This window comes from Bolinopsis microptera, chromosome 5 (genome assembly GCF_026151205.1).
Source record: "Bolinopsis microptera isolate Bmic1 chromosome 5, MBARI_Bmic_1.0, whole genome shotgun sequence".
Lineage (NCBI taxonomy): Eukaryota > Metazoa > Ctenophora > Tentaculata > Lobata > Bolinopsidae > Bolinopsis > Bolinopsis microptera.
In genome coordinates, this window is record NC_087076.1 from 12,802,439 (window position 1) to 12,829,682 (window position 27,244).

At 39.6% G+C, this 27,244-nt stretch overlaps 4 protein-coding genes across 5 annotated transcripts in view; 2 read left to right on the top strand and 2 right to left on the bottom strand.

The window, feature by feature from the left end:
• The window catches only part of LOC134815976 (uncharacterized), a 578,562-nt gene that overhangs the window by 275,920 nt on the left and 275,398 nt on the right, over positions 1–27,244 (bottom strand). The window lies entirely within an intron of this gene.
• On the top strand, positions 35–2,873 carry LOC134814868 (protein ABHD18-like). Its single transcript, XM_063823167.1, has 2 exons — positions 35–849; positions 1,151–2,873. The coding sequence occupies exons 1-2, from the start codon at positions 408–410 to the stop codon at positions 1,957–1,959; spliced, it is 1,251 nt and encodes a 416-aa protein (XP_063679237.1). The 5' UTR covers positions 35–407; the 3' UTR covers positions 1,960–2,873.
• Positions 8,289–27,205, top strand: LOC134815010 (anoctamin-8-like). 2 transcript variants are annotated; one of them, XM_063823442.1, is made up of 20 exons: positions 8,289–8,698; positions 9,425–9,990; positions 10,796–10,949; positions 11,505–11,655; positions 12,714–13,043; positions 13,416–13,605; positions 13,728–13,763; positions 14,058–14,167; positions 14,594–14,705; positions 20,683–20,790; positions 21,095–21,277; positions 23,294–23,461; positions 23,617–23,741; positions 23,897–24,121; positions 24,633–24,760; positions 24,975–25,132; positions 25,376–25,600; positions 25,795–25,893; positions 26,214–26,339; positions 26,536–27,204. In XM_063823442.1, exons 1-20 carry the CDS (start codon positions 8,572–8,574, stop codon positions 26,899–26,901), a joined length of 3,687 nt encoding a protein of 1,228 aa, XP_063679512.1. In that variant the 5' UTR covers positions 8,289–8,571; the 3' UTR covers positions 26,902–27,204. The 2 variants fall into 2 exon arrangements, with proteins under 2 accessions (XP_063679512.1, XP_063679513.1); XM_063823443.1 differs by lacking the exon at positions 13,728–13,763 and having other exon boundaries at positions 26,536–27,205.
• On the bottom strand, positions 21,269–22,947 carry LOC134815011 (uncharacterized). Its single transcript, XM_063823444.1, has 4 exons — positions 22,368–22,947; positions 22,082–22,211; positions 21,776–21,951; positions 21,269–21,619 (listed from the first exon to the last, which is right to left on the bottom strand). Exons 1-4 carry the CDS (start codon positions 22,924–22,926, stop codon positions 21,444–21,446), a joined length of 1,041 nt encoding a protein of 346 aa, XP_063679514.1. The 5' UTR covers positions 22,927–22,947; the 3' UTR covers positions 21,269–21,443.

Genomic DNA, 27,244 nt, shown 5'->3' on the forward strand with positions numbered 1-27,244 from the left:
AGGTGGAAAGCTAGACTAACCTAACAATATCCCTAGGACTTTTTAAGTGTCATGACCTAAAATATAACAGAATCAACATTTGAACCAACCTTCTTTTATCCGGTGTTAAAGCTACGAAACTTCATCAACCTACCATAATACTACTGCAACCAATGTGACATTCACGGAAATACAAGCTTCCAGATCTAGGAGATTCTAATTAAAATCGTGTACTTCCTTTAATCGGGTTTGACAACTCTTGATAGTATCAGGGTGTTCAGTAGCCTGGATACTATCTGGATCTCAATACTGTGTGGACTGAACATCAGATACTTCGGGGAACAGACGCCAAAAACTAAAAATTCCAGAAAAACAAACAATAGAAATAAAGTGAGAACGTTTCACACGGAAAGATAAATACGTGAAGGATGTCTCTTGTGGACAAGATCGTGAAGCGGATGATCGTCACCAGTTTCTTTGGTGACGGATGGGGTGACCAGGAGACCTTCCACAAGCTGCTGGCACTGCGGGCTTCCTACAAACACGGGGTGGACCACATATTCCAGGACAGGAATAATCTCAAGTTCCAGGTTAAAGAAGAGAAAAGTAGCTCGAAACACGTGAAGAGTTACTCCGGCTCCTTTATATCTCCTTTATACCACGAGCACAAGCTGATCCCTGAGGAGTGCCAGGAGTGCAGGTTCCACCTTATCTTACCAGCTCAGTGGGAGGATGTTGGAAAGAGGCGGGTGTGTGTACATTACGCTGCAACTGGAGACCATTCCTTCTGGAGGAGGTACAGGTTCCTGGCGTACCCTCTGGCTAAGGATTATAATATCGGATCTGTTATCGTGGAGAATCCTTTTTATGGTAGGTCTACATTTCAGCTCTTATTCTCTTATATTTTCTCGACCCTTTTGCAGGTGAAATTGCTTCTGCCCTGCGTAAGATCATAATTACCTCACTACAGTATAACACCGGGCCTCCTAATCCCGGAACTTATTACCCGCTAAATTTCGGGCATTTCACCTTGACGATAATTGATTATATTCTTTAGTTACACAGTTACACTAATTTCAAATCAACCTGCTCCCCCGACAAAATATTTTAGTTGAATTATGAAATTTCGCTGTTACACTCCCACGATTTCACTCTCACTATTTCTCACCAGGTACCAGAAAACCGAAGAACCAAGTCCGGTCAGGTATCCGCCACGTGTCGGATCTGTTCACAATGGGCTCAGCCCTGATACTCGAGGGCGGGGTTATCTTAAACTGGCTGGAAGAACAGGGCTACAAACTCGGTATCTCCGGTATCTCACTAGGGGGACACAACGCCTCCCTCACTTCCGCAGTGTGGAACAAACCCATCGCCACTGTGCCCTGCTTATCGTGGAGCACTGCTGCGCACACGTTCAGCGAGGGGATCATCTCTAACTCGTGCATGTGGAGCGTGCTACGGGACCAGCTGTCACCCTCCAGACTGGAGGAGATACAGGATATCATCAGGATTACAGATGACGAGATACAGGTGATGTTGGAGGAGAGGTACGGGATAATACCTGATACTCCCGCTGAGGATGCCCCCTCGTCTCATATCTCCAAACTGCTGAACATGCGGTACTTATCAACCCTTACAAACAGTCTGGGGGGTCCCCGCAATGGCTCTCCTGATAAGATAACGACACTGTACATGCGCCTCCTGATCGACGAGTTCTCTAATCTCAAGTACTATCCTACAGTTGCGTGTCCCGAGGCTGCTATCGTCGTGGTTGCTAAATCAGACTTGTACGTGACTCGACCTGAGGACGATGAAATGATAAAAGATATCTCGGAGATATGGCCCGGGTGCGAGGTGAGGGTGGTCGAGGGCGGCCATATCTCCTCCTACCTTACCCACAACCACACTTTTAGGAAAGCTATTAATGATGCTTTCGATAAGCTGGAGGTTTGGGTGGAATCAAATGCACCTAAAAACTAGATTTTTGAGTAATATGTTTCTGTTTTATATTGGGTAGGCCAATAACCATTTTGACTGATTTGTATCAGTTCATGTAATTTGTTGGGTGTTCTAGCTCGACTGTCATGTATCCTAATTTACGTTATCATATTAATACTGTCAAATTTAAATTATCGTGAGATTAGAGTAGTGATCGACCGGCCACCAACCGAAAATGTCACCACCAGCCCCTCCCCGGCTAAATCTTGGGAGATTGTCAGGGGATTTTAGCTAGATAAAATGTACTAAATAATTTATAATTTATCTCTAGTTTAAAAACGTTTTTATAAGGGTAAGAGGAAATGCAGGCAGCAAAACAGCAGTTCAGCTCAACATCACCGCCCCTGGCCGAAATTGGCACCCTCAAATCTCAACCACAATTAAAATCGGCTGGTCGATCATTGGATTAGGGTTTACTAAAGTTGATGAGTTATTATTAATTAATACAGTTAGTTAGGAATTATTTAATTTAGTTTTTGTCCTTATTGTTTTGTACCTCATTTACCAAGTTCTCAGAAACAGATTTGATTAATTGATTTAAATAGTTTAGGGTTAAGAACGATGCTATATTAATGATTTTTGTTAAGATATAAATTGGAAATTTGTTTAAAGATATTGTACAAGATATTGCACGGATGATATCGTATGAATAAATGCTACAAAATTGAAAATTCCTAATATTCTGTGTAATTACCCTATAAACGAATATCTCCTTCTCATTAAGGGTAAACGACCCAACCCTTATCGGTAGGAGTTTATAATAACGGTAAACTTATCTCTTATGTTATTTATCGGATTCTTTTACTTAGATTTTCACGTAGAGATGAATCCATATATTGCGTTCCATTTTAACTGTGTATTTGTAACTGTTACAATTATATTGTCAGCGATTTCCAGATGTATGTCATTTATTCTCTGTCACAATTAAAAACTCAAGGGAATGGTTAAGACACAATCATACGCCAAGGCAGGTTCATACTCTCTTCAGAAAATCAGCAGATGCATCATCACGTAAACGGCTGCCGCTGAAGCATTCATGTAAGCAAATATGATCGACTTTCGCGCGCACGTATTATGTTTTTTACGCGCATGTAGTTTTGTTAATTTGTGAACCCAGCAAAGAAACGCTAGCATGTACAACGCAAGTGTTTCGTAAACTTTGAAGTTAGAGATGCTTGCACATGATCGTTAATCGTTGAAACGAGCTTTGTATCAAGCATTACACGGCTGACTAGTTAGTATGCGAAGGCTTCAATCATACACAACTGTGACACTACTATTTCACCTGGCGTTCTTACTACTTCTTGCTATATTTGTCATATGACCAATAACCGTGAACACTTCCAACATTATAATATCCATCTAAAAACACATTCATCAAAATGCTACAGTTCATTCGGAGCCGGTGTAAATTTTACAAATTTGAATCTATCGCTGAAGAATATCATAACATATATGCTAATTGCTGTTGGATAATGTGGTTCCGCACCGGGGTAAGCACAGGGCTCCAATACTCTATCTTATAGTGGTCATCCTGAACATTACCACAGCCCCCTACGAAGAAGAAAAAGAAGAATGTGGTTCCGCATCCCAGACTCTCAAGTTTTACCCACTTGCTTACGACTGGATAGATTGCTCAACATTACCCTGTCACTCGCCTGATTGCCTAATTACATGACCTTATTGTAGACGTGAGCGCAATTTCAAATGGAAATTAACTGGGAGTGACGGTTGGTACATACAAATATAATGTTAACCGTTACTGCAAGTACAGTGATGGAAATATTACAGTGGTAAATTAACGTTAATACTTTGTCGTCGTAACATGCTGCCCATCTTTACAGCTTTTAAAACATTCTGGCATTTTAAACGAATATACAGAATTAGAAGCTCCTTTCCGAAACCTCTCTCTAAATAAGGCACAGAGACGGTATGCTGTTTGAAAGTCCCGCAAGTAAGGGGTCGTTCACATATTACGTAATCAATATTTTAGCAATTTTACCCTCTCCGTAATCAACCGTAATCAAGACCCAACCCCCCTCCTATCCTGACAGCAATATTACGTAATCATGGCCTTCCCCCCCCCCTTCCCCCCTTGACTTTTTTCCCTATAGAACACTTTTCTCTACGTTGCATGCTACCGAGATCATGCTATTGCTATCATGATGAGCCGAAATCATTGTTACGATATCCGGCCAAGCACCTTTTAAACAATTGTCATACGTTGTATGACCCGCCGCGCACGAGTGCGCGGCTCCCCCTGTATCGTCATATATTACGTCACTAAACTATAGTGAAACGACCGTGGGGGTCACAACGTGATACAATTCTAAACTACTTACTATTATAGCCGGATATTCGATCAATTTCTAAATTTTATCACTAACAGGGTGAAATTGAGTGGAATTTGAATTAAAATATTGCCAAATTGTTATTTTGTATTTAATTCTAGAGGGTAAAAAAGAAAATGTACGTAATCAACGACCAAATTAACTTCCGCCCCCCCCCCCCCGGTATATCAACCGTAAGCATTTGGAAACCCCCTCCCCCCTCGGCTGATTACGTAATATTAATATTATGTAAACGTGAACGACCCCTAAGCTCAGGAAGCCGCACAGATCACTTTCACGGTAAGTACCTGACCGTGGTTCAAAAGTGGTAAGTACCTTGGACCACGGCCAGATACTTAAAGTAGGTACTTTAAGAACCTGGCCATGGTCCAAGTCTCCAAGAGTGGCGTCTTGTTTTGCATTAAACATGGATATGCACTATGCAGTTGCAGGCTGCAGCCTATTCATTGCAGGCTGCAACTGGGTACTCAATTTAAGTTATATCTGAGCAGTAAGTAGGCAGTTTATGTGAACGTCCATTTATTTTCGGCGGGAAATAGTAGACTTAAACCGCTTGATAATCTTGACTTCAATTTAAGTCAATATTTTAAAATATTCACTTGGTTCTGGGAGCATAGACTTTTAAAAATGGAGAAGATCGGTTTGATATGGTATATACCGTCCAGTCTTCTGCCTTTATCGGTACCAGGCTGTTCAATTGCATATGTACTACAGATTGTGGCTGCATTTTCAGACACTATGATCGATGATTTATGCCGCTTTAAATTTTAAGATCATACTCCTATGTTATGATCAGTCTAAGTTGTTCGAAGATTCTTCGGAGGGAGAGGCTGGCGCCGTCCGTCCGTGTTTAGTGAGCCCACTTACAGCGGGACTGGGTTAAAAAGAGAAAATACTTAATTACAATTAAGTCTGTCTTTATTTATCCATACCTTAGGGTTCAGACCATATAAAACGTTAAATGTTATATTAATATGACTATTTAGGTTTTGGTCTTAGCTTACTATATCATTTCATTCCCTTGTTATGTAATACAATGCTATTGGATATCCATTATCCAATACCATACAGCCATACTGTCGAGTGTCGCCTAGAAAGTAGGGCACGTATTCAGTCCATATTTCATATTCTATTTCAGCATTCTTTTGGTGATATAGTGATCAACAGAAACTTATTTACGGTTTGTTTCTCAAAAAGAAAACAGTGAACATGTCAATTACGTCCTAGCCCCAAGGTTTCATTTCAAATGTAGTAACAAGTTTAAACTTTGTCACCTCATTCGAATATTGCGCAAACTCACATCTGTCACAGACTAATAATAGTATTTTGAATAGTGTACAGTAGAATATTGTGTGACACGGATTTATGTCCGTATTATTTCAAAAAGTTTCAATAAACCTGCCCCTGCTCCAATAATCCACTTTTTAACCTGCCCCATGTGAACCGTTTACACTCCCCCAGATCGCGGAGTAATAATGTAGCCGGCAATTATATGAGCACACCTGTCACTTGTATTTGGGAACGAGCTAAATAGAACCAGCCTTGCTAAATATCTTCTCTACGTTTCTCTGCTAGTTTGGGATTATTAGAAAGCTGCACCGATCATAAATCGTTGAAATGGTGCTATCTATGTTTTTTCGTATTTTAATAAACATTTTGATAAAGAAGAGCTGTAATTTTGTGTGTAATCTATTAGTAATAGTATTATATATACTGTCTACAACATGGAAATTATTGTTTTGTCACCAATTAAACAACAGTTCATTCTTTGTGGAGTCATTTTGAAAGCTTGTAAGTGTTACAGTGCTTGTGTATCAATGGAGCGTTATTGTGTATTAATTCCACAGTGCAGTGATAAACATTGAGACTTGAGACTCATGTTTTACAACTATTTCTGCTGTGTCCTTTGCTTGCTTACATTTTGTGTTCCTCTTTTGTTAACATTTTGGAGGTTGACTCACCCAGTCTCCCCATCATTGAGCGTTGCTTATTTCAGCAGTTATTTGGCCCCTGTCCGCTGCTGTTTACACAATACACTTGCACCTGTAAACCTACTGGACGTTGCTAGCCTCTCTCTCCGCCTTACAGTTTTCAAACATTTAAACCTGAAGGAGGATTTGTTTAAATCATATAAGTGATATAAACAGATTTTTAGCAGGAGCTTTCAAAATACATGTGTAAATCGCCTTCAGCTAGGGATGATGTTCCCAAGGTAGCTGTAAACAATCTGAGATTTCAAGATTATAATTTCGACCCTAAAATTCCGCTTGTGGCTTGGTTTCGGCAACTTTCAACTCCAGTATTCCAGTAGTTATAAAGCTGAAGTAAAATATAATGCCCGGCTGCCTCATAGCAGATCTGTAGTGTGGTAATACAATATCTTATATCACTTTAAACAGTAAAACAGTAAAGTAAAACACCTGGATTTGAAACTAATCCTCGAAACTGTTCATTGTTGTTACATCGGTTTCAGTGTTTCAAATTACTAGGTTTCATGTCATGCTCAAGGATTGTATACACGTGAAAACATCTGGCTTTTATCATTTATGTTATGCCCTTGTGAATAAGTGATCTTTTGCTACCTAATGACGTAGTTCGTGCAGCGATTAGTGGCTTTAAATCACATAAGAGCGTAGTAGTACGGTAGTAGTAGTAGTAATGTTAAATGTTCCAGTGGAGCTCTAGTTCAGGTCTCCGTCCGTAATTGCTAAGTCCCAAGTCTGCCTCTAAAGTCTGATGCGATCATTATTGATTGCTGTTTAGCTCGTTATAATATCACAGAACTAAGGCCGCTATCAGTTATCACTATTAAAGCCTGGCATCTAATTGCCCTCCTGTTTGTCAGCTGATCGATTGAACGTGTACACAAAACACAACTCAATAAAGCTTACTATTAATATTATGTTGTACATACCGGGATAGCTTTGTTTGTTGTTATCATTACCCTATACCATGTATAGTTAAGGTCTGGGAATTGGAAATATAACATTAACAATGAACATGGCTACATTCTATAAGTATAAGAGACAACAACTGGTCGTATAACGTTCACTTAATCTATTTTATCTTTTGGGAACACCAAGCTTTCAGTGCTTACAGTTTCAGCGCAGAATTTGTTTAGCTTAAGGTGCCCGCATTGGAATAGTGTAACAACTGAAGGTATTGTAAACTTATTTCGTTTCATTTGTATCCGTCACACGAATGGACATTCAGTAACTGAAACTGTGCAACTATAAAGTTAAGAAAGTTACTGACGTTGTTTTATTTGACAAATTCCCTGTATTAGAGGGACTTTCCTTAATTACCCAACTAAACCAAACCTGAACTTCCGCTGAAAATAATTACAGATAAGATTGTGTAGAACTACACAATACGAAGTTAATTACAGATAAGATTATCTATAAGTTATTTCAACAGAAGTTCCGGTTGGTTAAATTTTAGTAATTAAGGAAAGCGTGCTGTAGTAAACATAATTTGTAGAATATTTTTCCCTTAAGTTTATCTTGCACAAAGCTACTACTACTACTACTACTACTACTATGTCGGAACTAAACCCGATCTACGCCAGATAACCCCTCCATAGTCCATACATCCCTGTCCCGCATCAGGGTTCATAGTTCCTTTTTAGACTTAGAGTTTGTCCCAACTTCCTTCAGTAACATAAACAAATAGCTTTGTCTCAAAGCTTTACTAAGCTAAGAACGGAAGAGACTAGCCTCCCTAGCTTGGTTCTATTGTTTGAAACATTTTCTTTTAGACTCTTATTTATATATAATATACACATATACTCGACTTGAAGTTGCCTCTTACTGCATATTCAAGGCCATTAGTCTCGGGCAATACTAGTGACCTGAAATCCCCCATCAGTCAACACTATCTATAATAGCCGGGCTCCCCTTGCTACACTCGAACCATTACATCTACCCGGTGTTAATACTAATAGCGTACAAACTACTAATGTTACTATGAGTAGATGGATATCCTGGCTATATTGAAATATAATGCCTGAATACTCCTAAAGAACGGTTATAACTCGGTCCTATCTATTGTACTGCTCTTCCCGCCGCTAACTCCGCTATTCTAAATCACATAACCGGCTCATATTATGTGATTTGTATCACTTCGGGTCGGTTTTGTTCGCCAGTCCCGGACATCACTCTTTGTTAATTGTTTTGCTCCCTATTTCACCGGACACCGACTGTTTTGCAATCCTCTGATTGTTATAATATCGGGTCTGTATATCATGGATTGCTCTTGTTGTTTAGATGAAGGGTCGTTAGAGGCCAAGTTTGATCTTATGGTGGAACGGTTTAGAAGCTGGATTGATGACGTTGAGTACAAAATCAAAGATGCTATCGAAAAAAGGAAAAGTTAGTGTAAACACGATTTAAATTATATTTAATTTTATAAGTTTATTTAATTTTACGAATAATGGACGGTTCGACTTTGAGTTCCTTAGTATCTTAATCTAATACATAGTTGGATCCAAAGTTTTTAAACGTTTGAGACTGCAACTCAACTTTCTGACAAGAAAGTTAAATAGTACTGATTATAGTGAGACCCTAATTGGACTGTGGGCTCAAACCGATTGAGACTCAAACGCCTGAGCTCTGGGCCTCCGACTGGGTGGCCAAGACTCAGACCTTAGAGTCAAAGAACCAAACGAAATAATTAGCATATTATGAATTATGTTATTAATTATATTTACATATTCAACGGATTTAGCCCAACAATTTTATCTATAATTGCAGTACGTAGCGCCACGCTAATTCTGCACGATCTTCATATTCATGAACCGACCCACAAGCAGGCTGAACAGGGTTGCATTTACACATTTACTTTTAGTCTTGATCACTTAGCACTGGATACATATTTAGCCTTAATTTTTATTTGTTACAATTTTGAAGGAAATTTGAAGGAAATTTTGAAGGTAATTCACATTATGCGCATATTTATTACTTAGATAAAAATCAGCACAGGCCAGGATGGCACTATGGCAGACTGCCGAGTTTAAAATTCGCTGAACAAGTTTGCTTGCACTTTGATATCCTGTTAATATTCAATACTTTATGTTATTCGTTTGTATTGCGTTTCAGAGAAACAAGAAGAGGAGAAGAGACTGGCCAAATGGCAGGATCAGGTGCATACTGCTAGTAGAGCGGAGAACAGTACAGTAGACCCTCCAACTACCACTTCAGAAAGAAGGGTCCTGGATCCACCCTCTCCAACTACCACTTCAGAAAGAAGGGTCCTGGATCCACCCTCACCAACATTATCAGACTACGTGTTTTCAACCCCCACAGACTCAGATCAAGAGGACTTCGAGTCCTTCTTCCCGACACCACCTTCTCCTCTTGAAGACAGTCCAGACCCTGGTGTTACAGTCTTACAATCAGATACACAACTAATAGGTTTTATGGAACAAGTCGAGGAATCAGCAGCCGAAGAAGAATCAAACGCTCCGTTCAGAGACATCACTGATACAACCCAATTCTTAATACCTACTGTCTTGTCAGAATATTCATCAGACGATCCAAATCAGATTCTTTTTGTGCCACCCACAATACCACGTGTTTCAGCATCTTCCTCAGCTGCCAGCCAACGTTCGATAAAGCTTTTAGAAAAATCTGCTGTTATCCAGAAGTTGCTCTCGGATTCACAGGTACTTTTTATGATATGAGTTTGAGGGGGTTTGTAGTTCACTTTTAATAATTGAGGGAGGGGGAAGGATAAAAGGGGGGGGGGGGGGGGGGGGGGGGGGGGGTGGGAGTTGCACTACCTTTATGTTTATGCAAAAGGTATCTTTTTAAATACGGGTCTTTGGGTACTTCATGGTGCCAACAAAAATGTTTTTTTACCTGAGCTCCGCTTTGATCTTCTGACTCGTGGAGGTAACTGGATCACCTCCGCTTTTCACTGGCGGTACTGATAAAGATCCCTGGCGATGGCGAGGCTATTTTCCCTGGAACCCAACAAAAGAATTGCATATGAGCTCTGCTTAAGTCTTCTGGTTGCGAAATGCGAGGGAGAACTGCAGCCCTTCCGGATCTGCCCTATAACCAGCACTACGTTATAATCTATCCCTTCTTAACTTTCTGAACAGGATTAACTCCTTATCTAATGGGCAGTATTGTTAAAGACCGGTGACAGTGCTGACAGGGCTTACTTTCCTGGAATTCGACAGCACTTGCTGGCAAAGCTTCAACATGTAACAGCTTTTTTGTTTCCTTTTGTTTGAGAAACTCAATCAATAATCTGGGGATTTCACTTTTTAACCACAGTAGCGGTTGCCCCCCCCCTCTAGCGGTTGCCCAATGCCCCCCCCTCTAACATTTAGTTATCTAGTATGTAAGATACTGTTTACCTTGTTTAAAAATAGTTTTTTGTATTCAGGAATTTTAAAAAATCATCTTATCCTCAGATAGTTTTTTGTATTCAGGAATTTTAAAAAATCATCTTATCCTCAGATCAGTCCTGTCCAGAACGACCTATCAAAGGACGTTAACATCAACTGCAGCGAAGATAAGGTGACTAGTCCAGATACAGATAAGTCGGAGGAGATAAGGAATCTGTCTGAAGGAGCCCTTTCAACTTGTTCTACTTGCTACAAACAACCGAGAGGTATGTTTTTGTTCAGGGAGCAGGGGCTTGCCACATAGGTCCGGGAGTTCCGAACGTTTAGGCAGGGTGCTATAGATGTATAGGTGTTATAGTCCAAACTTCTATTAGGGCCGTTTGGCAACGAAAAAAAAACTATTTAACTGTCTCCGTATCAAGTTAAAGATGCACGGCTTGAAATTATCCAACTTTGCTATTTTAATATTCGGCCATTACATGTCATGGTGTTCCTGCTTATTTCGCACTGACCAGCTCGCTTGATGCGAAACATGAAAATATGAAAAAAGCTGCCAATGTCATTATTCTGATAACCGTTTAACAATTACACACACAATGCACTATTTCCACGTCATCGTATCTTGTGCAGTGTGTTCGCGGATTGTACATTTATTCACATTGTACTACCATCATCATCATGGGTTAACACGTCTGTGTGTTAAAATCAAATATAACAGTTAACATCGCTACTTATCATAATCATGGAGGTATGGCCATGTTATTAGTACAATCCCCGTGTGCCTGTCATCCATTTGCGCTGATAATTGTAATGCCCTATAGGAGTCAGACCAGACCCGAATATCAGCGATTCCCTCCCACTGAAGGACGTGAGTGTTCAGGTAAACGATCAAGCGGAGACATCTGGTATTTCTGCGGAAAAGGTTATCAACAAGTGCGAACACAGCTACAAACATCCTGATATATACAAACGGTTAGTTTTGTTTCGCTTTTAGTTCTAGTTCTCGTTTATGTCAATACCACTCGGAAAAGATACAACAACTTCAAAATTAATAAGTTTTCTATTGTGTTTTTGAAATTAATATTTCTGCTCCGAGAGAGCCGCTCAGACATGGGAACCGTATTGTGTAAATTATTTGGTTATAATATATCTTCTACAAAAGCTTTGTCGCATAGTAGCGGGGTGGTAAATACTGTGTTTCGTTTCGTATTCGTGTTCGTGTCTTGAGGGTAAATGTAAAACCGGACGAATTTGGATCACATTTAATTCCGGGTATTTTCAAACCTAAATTTCAAAACATAGATTATTAAATTTGTGAACCATTTAAAAATCGGAATTTCAACGAGTTCAACTTGTAAAATTTCCCAATGTTTTGATAACGTTACTTGCATACAAGTTCAAAATGTAATTATCTGGATTGTAAACTTGCTCGGATTAAATCAAAAGAATTTACCGGAGAACTGAGGGCCGCTTAGCTGACACATTACAACACAATTTACAACACAATCGATATTCAGAAGAGGAATAATTTGAAAGTAGTTACTTTAAAAGTTTGTTTAAAAGAATTCCCTATTTATTTCTGGAACTGTTATTTGTAGTATTTGTCATCGAGGTTAAGTGTCTATTGTCAAGGAAAGTCTCACCGATTTGGTGTGGAGTGTGGACTTACATTATTTTATTTGATGTCCATTTTGTTTCTCGATCATGCAAGGTATAATACTTGTACCTATTGTAATGAAATTTATCCTTTGTAATTATTGCTTAACATTTGGCTGGACTGACCTGGCTTTATTTATAATGAACTCCTGGATAGTGTTTCACCGTATAAAAACTTCAAATCAATGCCTCAGCTTTAATTTATTATCCTCATCGTGACACCGAACGCGGTGAATGTCCTTGCCATACGCGGACAGTGTTAAACAAGGAAATGAAACCGAGGGGTTCCGTTCAGGCCCTTCACAATTTGTTACTGTCTGGTTTTAATATGCGGATACCGTTACAATAATGACTTTAATATAAACCTCCCTCAGATCTCCCTCCGCAGTACCCTACATCACACTGCTAAAGAACATGTCCACCACCCCCTCCACTACATCACAACCTGACTCTCTCGAGCAACCTCCAGACAACATTCTAGAACAGTCTACACAGAACATTCTAGAACAATCTACGCAGAACATTCTACAATCCCAGCTATCAACCCAGGATATGCTCGAGTCCCTCTCCTACATCTCAGATTCTCCCGAGAGTCCAGCTATGAAGAGGAGGGGTAATTTACTGAACTTTAAGAGGGACAGTGTGGAACAGTCGGAGGATGATCTGATAAAGCAGATGGGGAGCTCTATTGGTCTTACTAGAGGGTAAGCCCTTAACCTTTTTACTTAACTAGAGGGTGAAATGTTACCTTTATTTCTTTACTGTGTACTGGAGGGTAAAACTTTACTTACTTGTTCATATTTACAATTTTACCTTCACAGTTTACTTCTTTAATTAAGGATACAACTTAAATCGTATTTATTTGCTAGAAGATAAAACATACATTTAAGTTAATTAATTAATCAGAAGGCAAATCTTGATCTTCATCTAGACAGAGGGTTAACCTTAAAATCAACTATTTTTCTGAACCCAAAGGGTTAAATGTTTGATCGCGACATGACCCTAAATCTAACTCATTTCATGTGGCAAATCCTCCTTAGAAATATCCTCTGTGCCTTAAGCTCACTCTTTACCAGGGACCAAGACTACACCGAAGTCCATTCAGACCCCAAACTCCCTGACATAAACACGAAGTCCGAAAGTCCGGGAACAGATCACAAGCTAATAGACCATTCCTTCACCGAGGAGACACCGTCCTCCGACAACAGCCCAAACTTTGCCGCCAAATTTATTAGGCTTGTTAGGAGGAGCACGTCCGACGTTTTGGTAACTAATTTATTGCAATTATCTGCCGGGGTGAAAATGTTTTAGTTCACAAATGAAAGATCGAGTGAGCGCTTAGCTTCTTTAAAATGCGTGTTAACAAACTTGCACTTTTAACTTTTCAGATGCAATCCCATTCCTCTGCCACCTCTATAAGTTGGGTTGGTAGGCGTGCCCTTCGGGGATGTGCTTTTAAAATTGCTCTTCATGAATTATTTTTTCGCGGTACCGACCTTCACTGCTGGATTTCAAATCAAAAGCGATCGAAGCTGCTGTTTAAACGCTACGGTCGAGTTTTTTCGATTTCCACTCAACGGCAATAAACATTTTAATCATAAAGTTAGGAAGAAATAATCACTCAGGCGAGGGTATGACTAAATTAAAAGTACCATACATAATAACCCGTTATGTGTCACCATGGTTATATGCAGTAATAATATTAATGTTACCTGCAGGAGAATCACGACGCTAAAAACGATCCGTCACTCTCAGTGGACGCCCTGAACAGTCGGGCAAAGAACGGAGTTCCAGTCATTCCTATCATCGAATGTGACATTGCTTTTAGGTCAGTAATCAGTATAAGTTTATCGTGGTCCCATAAATAATAAATCGTTTCATCCGAACAATAAGTGGATAACGCTAACTTTATTTACGATCAACAGTCCGACACGTTAACTAGCTAACGTGTAAAGTAATATTATTATTAACTTAACAATTTATAATCATTATGATTAAATCATTGTCTCTCTGGTCTTACCCTCGGTTGAACTTGACGGTGCTTACGTGTGTGCTTCCGTACGAATAATTGTAAGACAAGTACTCGAGCACCGAAAGGTGGTTTATTATCTTATAACCGGCATTTTGTACAGAATATCTTATCCATGTTTTTGCCTCACAGGAGATATTGTGATATTTTCTAAATATAACTGTAATACATTGATGTTAAGTTTATTTGAATTTTGAAATAAAAAATAATCGGTATTTTGTTCAGAATATCGTCCAAGACGAGCGGAGAAGTGTTGTCGTGGTTTAAACAGCAGTTAGCGTGGGCGGGTCTTATCGTCACTTCAGAGGTCGGCTGCTCTCAGGACTTCTTTATCAAGGTACGTGGACATTGTCGCTACGGTTCTGCACATGGTCAAGTTCTTGATGGTTTTTTGAATTTTGGTCTTGAAATGCTGAATGACAAAACATTTTTTCCCTCAGCATTTCAAGAAGAAGATTGTGCAGGCTCTTGTTACTACTTCGCTTGTAATTTTGTACATAATTTTAAACTTGGCAACATCACTTTCCAATAAGTTCGACAAAAAAACAGAATATGTTATTTAAGGAAGTAAAAATCAGTATTCTAATATATTCATTTATAGCTGATTCACACATTATACCTTTATTTAACAAGCAATACCTCGTCTATAGAAGATAGGGAAATTATTAAAAACTCCAAATGTTATTGTGAGACGATTAAGAAAGATACTGGGTACAGCATTTGACACAAAATTTCAAACATGAAGATGATCCCCAACATGGTTGGGGATATAAAAATTCCATTAAAAAACAGTAAGATAAGTTATCCAAGTAAATCATGTTTAACAATGTGGCAATAATCTCGCAACTCAACGATCAAATCATTCAATCTGCGGCAAAATGGAGTCGAACAACTTTTATTTACGAGTGAATGTTCGCTTGTGAAGTATATCGAGCAATAAACTCTCGCTATCGAAATGACTGTATACAAACGTGATAAAAACATGTCCATCTCATCATCTCCAATTTCCGGTTCCCTTTTCTGTGCTGGACACATTGACATAGACATTGATGGATCCCTCAATTTATGAAGGGATACGTCAACCACTACTAAGACTGCCGGCCATTCGGCTGAAAAAGTGTCCCTAAAGTTATATTTCCAAACTCCGCTCTGAAATGCTTCTTTCCATTTGGTATTTTCAAAGTCTATGGAAACTATTGCTGCATGTCCTTCACCCAATTCTTTAAGTTTCTCGAGGTCATTTTGCAAAAACATAGGAATGTGATTTGAATGTTGTTTTTCATCAGAAAAGTTGTCGTTTTCAATCAAGGTAAGAATCGGCTTTGGCCCATGTATGAGATGATCTTGGTCCTCATCCCAAATGAAGCTTCGGTCATCTTGAATCCCTTGACGGAATTTCTTTATTATGGACAAGATGCTAGTAATCTCCGATGAATTTCGAATAGAATTTGATAGTTTGCGTCTGTTTTTGTGGGGAATAATATCTTCTATAATTCCCCTGTAATTATCCAAAACCAAATTTGGAACTTGAAAACATGACTGCATTAAATCATGTGATACCCAGACAGTATTAAGGAAATTGCAATCTTGTAACCTGTTACCGAGAGACTCTAGTAAAAGAATATGATGTTCTTCTTGGCGTAGATCAGTTTCGGATGTCATGCTGTGAACATCGTCAACAAACAGATGACACTCATTAAATGAAAAGTTGAAACCTCCCAGATGAGATTTGTCAGAAAGTTTGGTTAAAAGTTTGGTTAATTCTCTTTCCAATTGATTGAATTTGAAATCAAATTGGCCATCGATAATTTCTTTGTGGTATAGTTTCTTTATTGCTGCTTTTGACCATAAAGAAAATCTCATAATTTCTATATATTTTGCAAATTTCTTGAAATCATCTCCCAAATTAGCACAATCTTCCGCAAATGCCTGAATTTCTTCTGGTATCCACGACATTGCATTGTGCTGGTGATGGAAGAACTTCAAGGCGCACCATTTTCGAAATGATCTCTTGAACCAGTCTTTATTCCATGTAACCACTATAGCTCTCATTTCTGAGCACATAAGTATGGACTGCTTTCCCAATACTTTTTCTGTGGCAATCAATAACTGTGAATCACTTATCCTATCACATATAATATCTCTTTCGTAGGAATCTGGCACATAAATTATCACGGGATACATATGCCTAGTAATTAGATCGGGTATATCTGTAATCCTTTTGGTCGGACTAAGTTTGAAAGAGTAAGTAAGGTCAGCAGGGCCATAGCTCAAAATCTTGTTATCCTGTCCAATCACAACAAATATATGTGGACATCTCCATTGTTCCTTGAGAAGCTCCAAAAAGAGTTGAGCACCGTTTAAGTTTTTAGTTAACGTCTTTAATACAAAAAGTGCGGAATTTATATTCGATAAATCGACCGTTTTGAAACACTTTAGCATTTTAATTACTCGTAACCTTAACTTACTGCAGCTTTCTTCTTTAGTCGTAACGAATAGGCAAAGTAATCCCTCGCCCATGTGTTCTTGGAGCTCATGAACTGTGATATAATATCTCAATGAATTCAGGTCATGACGGATACTTTCATCCGGTTCTATTAGATCCTTTGTATACTTCATAATCGTGAACTGATTATTGAGTGAAATTTGTAATGTAGAGAAGAATGCGAAAGAAACCTCTGCATAAAAGATTTCCCAAATTTCGTTTCGGAATATACATCACAGGTTACCACGATTGTTCTCCCTCTAGCACTTACAAAATCTGATGACATTTTCCCTTGTTTTAACACCAGGCACTTTGCAGACAGCAGAAATGTTTCAAATCGTCTCAAAGCTCCCTCATTTGGGACGAAAATAAAAACAGGCCTTGTCGTTAGCGCTCTCTCTATGATCTCTAGTATCTTTCCTTGCATCAAAATAGTTTTGCCTGATCCTGCTGCTCCTTCTATCCAAAGTTTAGATTCGTCCTCAGAATAAATATCCATTTGTTCTTTAGTTAAACACCTTATACCTAAGTGCTCCTTAAAATGATCCGGTGCTTTCACAACTTCGCTAGATTTCGGTTTCCTCCATCTGATTGATAAATCTCCATTTTTCGACAGACGATCAACTCTCTCTATGGTACGAAGCAGGTCATATCGGTCCTTCAATTTGTTTCTCAATTTCGAATCAAAACAAGCTATGCCAATCATTCGAGATCTAACTTTTTCTGGAACCGTTTTCTGATTAGCAATGTTTAAGCGCCACCATGCTTCAAAATCTTTAAAATCCTCCTGGTAAACCAATACATTCACAATGCTAGCGGTGCTGTTGCTTAAGTCCTCGGCGATGTTGTTTTGAAACTGGTCAGCCTGACTTTCAGTTAAGTTTGGGAGGATGGTAAAAGTGTAAATTGGGAATTTATCTTCAAGACCATCATCAACATTAGATATTGCTGTTATCATCTTGTGGGTCTTTTCAAGTTGCTCGGTAGATTTTTTTAAATGTTGGCTAAAATTTTGGTTGGTCCATCCCTTTGCTGGAGCTTTGACCTCAAAACACGCGATGAACTTATTTCCGACAACTACGAAATCAGTTTCCCCATCAACGTTTGAATTAATGGAAGGTTGAAACAGAGTGTGGGTGGTTTTGGATCTACTGAAACTGTGAATCACCACCATATCCTGATCGCTCATCCTCTCAAATGCCCTGTAAACACTAACCTCGGCTTCCCATTCAAGCTGCTGACGAAGCGTGGTTGCTTGATCGTCAGAATCTTGTAAAATATCGTCATGCTTTCTCGATGTTGAAGATGTCATAATGTTTAGACTCTGGTGCCGGAGGGATCATGATCGGTGTTCCATCATTGCATTGTGTTTCTAATAGTATCTCGTACACCTCTCTGCCATGTTCCTCAATCTTTTGTATCTGCTCCTCGCGTATCTTCTCCTTGGTCATTGAATAATACGAAGCATAGTCCTAAACGTAATCCATTTATTAAAAAACATGGCGCAATTAAGTTACACTATACGGATACTCTGCTAACATTTTAATTGAAATTTATCAGTGAAAAAAGAGCAATTTTTGATCCAACGTAAAGTTAACTAACAAAGTAAATTTGAATCCAAATACATACAACTTTAAGTAAATTCGTAAATATTATTATACTAGAATATGTACCGAAGCATGACAATTATATGCAAAATGATTATTGATTTTCTGTACAAGCAATACAAAATAAAACTTAGCATTAACTAAGAAGAGTAGGTTTTGGTGTAAACTATAACACATAGCTAGACTATAAAAACACTGGGAAACCAGCTTCCTATCCATTATTTATCATCAAATTAAAAAGTTAAAAGCAATTCCGGCCCGGTTTGATAAACAAAATTCTAGATTTTTTTGCAGCATGCGCGGAATCTCGATTTTTTTCATTCTCCGCGACAAATTGCGATTTTCTCAGATCCTCGCGACAAATCGCGATTTTTTCAATTCTGCACGACAAATCGCGCATTTTCCTTTAAATCTGAAGACCAAATTCGCATATATTTCTTCAATTCTGCGGGCCGAATATCACGTTTTCTATAAATATAAACAAGGTACCATGAAACATGGACAAAAAATTTTTCAGAAAAACTTTGACTTAGAAAATTTTTCTAAGGCAGAGCTCCCGCTTCCGAGCTCGTATTGCGAAAGGGAGGCCTGCCCTCCGAGATCGCATTACAAGGGGGAACCATCGAGTCCAAAATCGTACATCGAAGGGTAGGTGCGGACTTCGGAAATCGAAAAAAAAAATGTCCGCTCATAATGAACAAAAGTAGTTTCCAGAAAAACTTTTAAAAAACTTTGACTTTGTTCACAAAGGTAACACGACTCCTGTCCGACAGCGACATCTGTCCGACTAATGGGTATCAGAAAAAAACGACATCTGTCCGAAATTGTGATCTGATTTCAATACGACACATTTCCAATTAGAAACATGATCTGAACTGTTACTTGCAAATTTGTATACGTAACATTGTTAAATTGAGATATGATCTGAGCCATAGTTTACCAGGAATAATCAGTCCTTAGAAGAGGGGGAGGTGCCAGCCATCAGGGAAGAGTCCGTGGACTGTGAAGAGCTGATGGAAGAGTTTAGGTGCGGATTTGAAGGTACCGTCGACTACCCAATGCTCCGCGTCCGCCATATGATCTGCGTTCTTAGGAGTCCCCCAGAGGAAAGATCGACGAGTCAGTTCGTCCCATCCAGAGTCCCAGAGCATCATTGGACTGTTGTCGGTAGAGAGGATGTAGTTTGCAGGAATGGATAGCGTTTCCAGATCTCTCGGGTCTGTTTGCTGCAGATCTGGGTCTGTTTACTGAAGATTGGTTGATTTTGTGGATTGCGATAACTGATCTCCATAAGGCCGCTGTCCTGTATGTACTCATGTAGGCTGTGTCCTGTGATGTGATCGACAGTGTACGGCTATACTAGCACAATCCTGTCCTCAAATAGTCAAATAGTCAATCACGTATCGATGGATCAGAACCCATGAATGGATCACATCAGTATTCGAACAATGGGAGCAACGTCACGAGATTACCCGTGAGCTTGTGAAATACGAATGTGAACCGAAATTACAATATGATCCGAAATTCGGACAGATGTCGCCAAAAACGACTCCTGTCCGACAGCGACATCTGTCCGAAATCCCCAATTCGACTGTCGGACAGATGTCGCTGTCGGACAGATGTCGCCCAATCGTTCACAAATACGACTGCTCTGTAAGAAGATAAATAATGCCAAACAAGTAAAAGGACCAAGCTGTAAAATAAGTGGTTACGTCGTGAAACGGTGGTACTGGTAGGTAAAGGTAAGACAATCCGATAAAACGAAACGAAGTACGATAACAAAAGTCAAAAAGCATAATGTAATTATATATTGTATACTGTCCTTTCAATCTGCGGACTAAATATCACGTTTTCTATATATAAGCTTATAAGCATAAACAGGGTAGCATGAAACATGGACAAATGTAGTTTCCAGAAAAGCTTTGACTCAGAAAATTTTGGGTCCGAGTCATTCTCGATACGTACCTCTGAAGGCGGGAGACCTGTTTTCCGAGATCGCATTACAAAGGGGAACCCTCGAGTCCAAAATCGTATATCGAAGGGTATGTGGCAGGTGCGGACCGAAGGGGGGGGGGGGGGGGGGGGGGCGATGGCACCCCTGCTCCCTGCTTCCTATACCCCTGACCCCTGACTCCCTGACTCCCTGACTCCTTGACTCCTTGACTCCCTGACTCCCTCTTCCTGTGTGAACAGGTGACAACATATTAAAGCCGCATTTGCAGGTGACAGCAGATAGCCGCATCTTTCTGAAGGGAGCTGAGAATTTGGAGCTATTAAAGAGAATACACCCTGAGAGAGGGGACGGCATGAAACCCTTCAATAGAAACGAGGTAACCCCTGCTTCAGGTTTCATATTTTTAGATTTGAATTGTTAAAGGCTGATATTATATAATGAATCGTAATCAAGAAAAGCACATTATTCGTTGTTCATAGCCTCAGTTCTCAATTTCATCTTTCCAAATACGTAACTACCATAATTTAAGCATTCATACACAATTTATACAAATAAAATATCTATTTGTAACATAATATATATAATATATATAGTTATTGTTATGTATTTAAGTATTCACATCAGCACATAACATCCCTGATCCCAGATCAGATCTTCTCACAATAACCCTCCCTCTTCAGACCTCGCTGTTCTGTGCACGTCAGAGCACGGACGGATTCCTCTCTGCAGCGGAGAGACAGCTCATCCTCTACGATATCGTAACCAGGATACGGACAGAGCATCCTGTCACGGTCGGAGAGATCAAGTTTTACCAGCACGAGTCCGTCGTGTCCGGCCTTATCTCAAACAGTGTCATCAAACAGGTGAGTGCAAAACAGGAATAGGAATAAGAAAATAAAAAATATGTGGCGGATAGAAAGACGCCCCCGCAGTTCCATTTTGAGAGTATCGTCATATACTTGAGCTGAAGCGGAGTGAGTAAACTTCACCGTCAAGACCCAGAAGCTGTCGTATCGGAGCATGCAGATCTCAGAAATCGTTCTCGTTCGAATCATATTCGCTCTCACTGAACTCACTGAGCGACTCACTGAACCTGACACCCACAGCACCTCCCTGGTCGATGAATTCCTCCTCATCTTCACAGTGATATTTGGTATTACTATCAGTCCACCACAGACGAGACTTTCTTCTTTTGTCGCCTGCACCTGAAGAAATTACGTTCAGTCAGTGGATTTTCTCGTGAATCATGCGATTCTGTTTTCACTCTCTTATGCATATTGCATATTGCATATTGCATATACCATAATTTCTTCTGAAATTATTAGAAATTAATATGTTTTGAATCTTCGTAGAATTATCACCTTTTGTCTGACTCTGCCTGCACCGAGTCCAATGTAAGATATACTCATCAAGTGAATCGTCACTGTCGTAACCGTTAATCCTTATGTCCCGGACAGCACACGGTTTATTTTTGAGGGTTGCCAAGTCTTCCAAATGAAGTCTGTACTGGTTCGGACCACTCACCTTTTCGTAAATTCTGTAATGGTTTGTTAGGAATTGGTGCTGGGGTTTGAGACTTTTTGGGAATTTTAAGCGGATCCCAGATGAACAGTCGATGAAATTCCAAAGGCATTTACTGAGCTGTAAATGGAAGAGTATTTAATTACCGAAGTAATGGTCGCAAATAATCTCTTGACATGATCAGTTGTGGTATAAAGGTGGCAACCAGAACTCCGATGATGAGTATTCCTGCACCCAGACCTCCCAATGATATCACGATCAGAATCAGTATATTCACTGAGGGATTTGAAAATCGTTAGGTTGTCATTCTTGGCCTTTAAAATTTTAAACTTTTAAAGGACGGCATGATAGAACATTTGTGTTTAAGTTCTTTCCATGGTTAAAAAAGTGATATGTAATAATAATTTAGGTTGCAACATAAGTTTCACTTACCAACATTGGCTCCGGATTTAGCAGATGATATAGATGCTGCTGTGTCTTCGCTACGTTTTCCAATGTTTCTCCAATAATCCGCTTCTTCTGTCTCTATTGAATCATCGTTTGCAAGGACCGGAAAATCAGTCTTTTCGGGTCTTTTTTCTAAATATAAGATATCGAGATCATTTGCTCGTACAAAATGATGCTCTTCATTCTTTCTGGTCAGGTTCTGACTGTTTTCATCGTTCGGTTGGGCATCGTTATCGTCTTCAGAATTTGTTGCTATTAATTCCTTGGTCACAAACGAAGCATCATCTGCTGTCTTAAGCAGAACCAATGAGCCAGGTGCTAGATAATCTATCTCTTCGGGGTTTTTGTTGTCTCCGAGATCAGTTTCTTGCGGAAGTTGAGGCTCTACAGGACTCCTGATCAGATCCGTTTCTCTGCTGATAACGAGATATTGTGAACTGTTCGAATTGTGAAGGGGTGCTGCCTCCATGAGATATGAAAAAGTGATTCCAATCAGTTTGACTAGTAAAACAGCCATATCGAATCTTGTAATTGTAGTTTTCATGAAGTCTGATAATTGCTAACAACCGTATGATGATGAAAAAGCTAAAAATAAGGCTGCTCACGTTGCGCTACGCGCAATAGAACTTGTTGTCAATAGCAACGGGTTGGACACACGTGCAGCTGATTTCTGCTCTGCGCGTAGAAATTCAGATCGTCGTAAATACGCACTGCGCCTCAGTACAGTGCCTGATAAATGATAAATGATTTGCTTTATCATATTTGATAGTATAAACAACAATCTATTTGCCATCGAAATTTCACTGTCATGTCACTAATCTACAACCTTACAACGAAAATGCTTACTGCACAATAAAAGTAAATAACTTACAACTTAAAATTTTAATAACTTACACATTACACTTCCCCAGATTTACCCGCTGCATCAGAAAAGTAAACAAAACGTACTGAATCGAGTATGGGTGTGGAACTTCCTCGGAACTCAACCACTTAATCTGATCAGGCACTACTTTGGGGACGAGATAGCCATCTACTTCGCCTGGCTTGGATCTTACACTTCCATTTTAGTTGTGCCCTTGGTAATAATAATACCCCACAGTATTTTAGTGTTATGTTATTTTGGTCGTAATATTTGATGTGTTCATAACAGTGGGTAGAACAGTAGAACTCATAAAGTTAAGATTTTAAAAAGATGTTAACTACTAGAACCTCATATTTGAACCTCTTACTTCAGATAGTCGGTTTCTCGATAGGCCTGTTCTACGATGACGACGACGTCAATTCGGCGGATTGGTGTTTTACTTTCTACGCTTTTTTCAACGTAGTTTGGCCTACACTATTTCTGGAAATTTGGAAAAGGTAAAATATCTCGCCTTTTCACGATTTAAAAAGACAAAAAAAAGACAAAAACTGTTCGATGTATATTGTATGTGTTAGCTGTTACGGTCACAAATTAAACAAATATGAATACAATAGCAACCTCATAGTAATCGTTCTGACACCTTGTAACACAGGAGAAGCGCAGCACTAGCTTGGGAATGGGGCACCCTGGGTCGAGACAAGGAGACCCAGGAGATACAACGCCCCCAGTTCCACGGGACCCTAGGTGGTAACCCAGTGACGGGGGAGGTTGAGATTCAGTACTCCAGCATCAAGAGACAGATCAAGCAGACAGTGTCGCTGTTTGTAAGCGTGGTGTGTCTCATTGTGGTTCTCGTCAGTATGCTCGCTGTTTTCAGGTAGGAGCTGTAAGGGGGGGGGGGGGGGGTAGGAGCTGTAAGAGGGGGGGGGGGGGGGGGGAAGAGGTGTAAGGGGGGGGGGGGGGGTATCTGCTACAGCTACAGGAGTTACAGTGGCGTAACTTTGCGGCCTGTTGGCGCCCCCGCCGAAAATGCGCCCCATGTTGGCGCCCCCTCCCCTTTTGGTGCCCCTCCCTAAAACTGAATAAATAAGGTGATTTTAGAGGATACGCCGGTAAAATTTCTAAAAAAGTGTGTTTCTAGAGCAAAACGTGCAGATTTGCTAGTACCTCAGTTAAGTTTTTCAAAATTGTCCCACATTCAAACAACGATTTTGCGCCCCCTAAGATGGCGCCCCCCCCCCCCCCGCACAGCGGGGTCAGCGGGGCCCTTCGTTACGCCACTGAGGAGTTATCGTTCTTACAAAAGTGCATAAGAATTAAATTACCTTCAGACTCGGTGCTAAATCTTCATGACTAAAATCATTTCTAATGTTGTTCAATATTTACAGGTTTGACGACTACATCCAGTACATTTGTAAAAATAACACCTTCCCTGACTTTGTTCCCTCCTTCCTCACCAAATTTGTCAGATACACACCTAAAATACTCCTCCCCATCACCGTTGGGATTCTCGATGGTAAGATCTCCACGTCACAGCTACTTAAACCTAATAACACTTAGTAGCACCTAGTACTTAGTAAGTTAGTAGCACCCAAAAACTCCTCAATCAACATTTGTATGATTTTTCTCCAGACATTGGTACAAAGGCTTTTCCATCCGTAATAAATCTTGAAATTATGTTTTTACAAGTCATAAACAGTAGATATTCTAAACTTCTGCTTATGTTGCAGTTATGTACAGTAAACTAGCGTTCTTTCTGAACGAATGGGAGAACTACAAGCACCAGAGAACGTATGAGAATTGGTTGGTTCTCAAACTTATCCTCTTCAAGTTCGTCAACTCTTTCCTTGCTCTCTTCTACATCGCCTTCTACCTTCAGGACTTTGACGTGAGTTGAGGGAGCACAGAATTTCGATTTCAAGCTAATTGACAAGCTAGCATGTGTTACATGGTGATGGTTACCATGGTGATAATATTCGGAAAAATAATTGCAGTTCTTGAGTTTTAATTTGAGACTTGAAGGTATTTTAGTAGATTCGATTAACATCCATGATCCAAGTGAATAAGTATTGCTCAAAGTCAATCGCGTCATTTGACTTCAAAGAATGTGATACCAACACTTTTATTTCAGAAGCTACAAGAGACTTTAGCAGCTCTGTTGATAACAAAGCAAATAGTTGGTAACTGTGGGGAGATTCTCGGGCCGACTCTGATCAGCTGGGCCAAGGTTTACCTGCTGAAAAGACACAACAGTACAGAGAACAAGGCGGAGGAGAAGTTGTCTCAAGTTGAGACGGAGTCAGAGAAACCGAGATATGATAGCTCTTTTGATGATTATCTTGAAATGTTCATTCAGGTTGGTTTGATAGTGGGTGTGATTATCATCAAGTTATATTAAATTTAAATTCCAAAACGCTGAGTTACAAAGGATGTAAAAAAGATCTAACTGTCACTTTCTGTAAAAAAATACTTTTCATATGCTTGACATATCGTCATATCACATATAAAAACTTAAAGTTAAATTTGCCGTTTACTCGATTAAACTTTCAGATGGGCTACGTGATTTTATTTTCGGCCGCATATCCTCCGGCTGCAGTTTGGGCCTTCCTCAACAACATTGTAGAGATAAGAGGAGATGCTTTTAAGCTGGTTAGTTTCACTTTCAGTTTTGTGTTTCACTTTCAGTTTTGTGTTTCACATTCAGTTTTGTGTTTTGCTTTGGAGGACCAGTGACCAGTCTATATTACAGGAGCTGTAGAATGTCTACTGTCACTGATAACGATAGTTGAGGAAGTTATTCATATCACTTTTAGTTCTTTAAGCCTAACTTGTCCTGCACTTAACACGGCTGATAGTGATAATGAAGTAAAAACTGGAACAATTCCATATTTTTTGTTTTTATCCAGTTTCCCACCTATTAATTTCCACAATAAACAGCAAATTAACCTAACATGGAACTGCACACCCAGGTAAATGGGCTGCAGAGACCCTTCATAAGCAGAGTAGAAGATATCGGGTTCTGGCAGGACGCGTTCGAGGTGCTCAGTGTCATTTCTATTGTAGTGAACTGTTCCCTCATCGGTATCAGGGGACAAGTGAGTTCAGTGGGACATTTTATGTTTTACTCACTTAGTCGATTAAGTACGCATTACTGATGTGAATTATGAACTGAGCGTGATTTGTACTGTTACTTGTCAAATACTTTGATTTTTAATTTCCCATCATGCATCAGCTAGACCATGTCGTTCATCATCCCCTTGTAGTTCAACTACTGGAACTATTACATTTCAGGTGGGACGGTGGTTTCCGAACTTCACCACCGGACAACAAATCCTGTTCGTGATAGCCATGGAGCACGTGTTCCTCACTATAAAGTTCATTATAGACAGAGCCATTCCAGACATACCAGGGTGGGTACAGCTCGCCACTGCCAAGGAGAAGTACACCAAGAACAGGGCTTTGAAGGGACTGGAGAAGTTAATGCAGACGGCTCGGTTAAAGGGACACGTTCGTAAGAAGGTGGACGCTGTGAGGTCGAGATTAGTCGAGAGGAGGGTGGAGGAAGAGAAAGGGAATCAGGAACAAATTCAGAGTTATTCAGAGGATAATACCGAAATAAAAAAGTCTAATTCGGTTTCTAGATATAAGATAGAGTAATGGATATTCATATTGTGGCGACCGATCCATAAATTTCAGATCGTAAATTTGAGTTTTGAAAAAGATTAAATCCGCATGAATTGAAGTTTTAATGATTCAGATCATGTGTAGCTGAAATTCAAAGTAACTTTAAGCTTTTCTTTAATTTGATTCTTCCACTTCCAGCTACTAAAAGAAGGGTTTATTTCAATTTCTTATTAGGTTTACTGTTAATTTTTTTGTTTAATATTTTGTTAATATTTGAGTACGTTAAGCTATTTAAAAAGCGATAGATTTTTTCTCTGTCAAGTATTAAGAAATTAGCAAATTCGCTACTTTTAATTTTCAGACAAAATAAAAACTG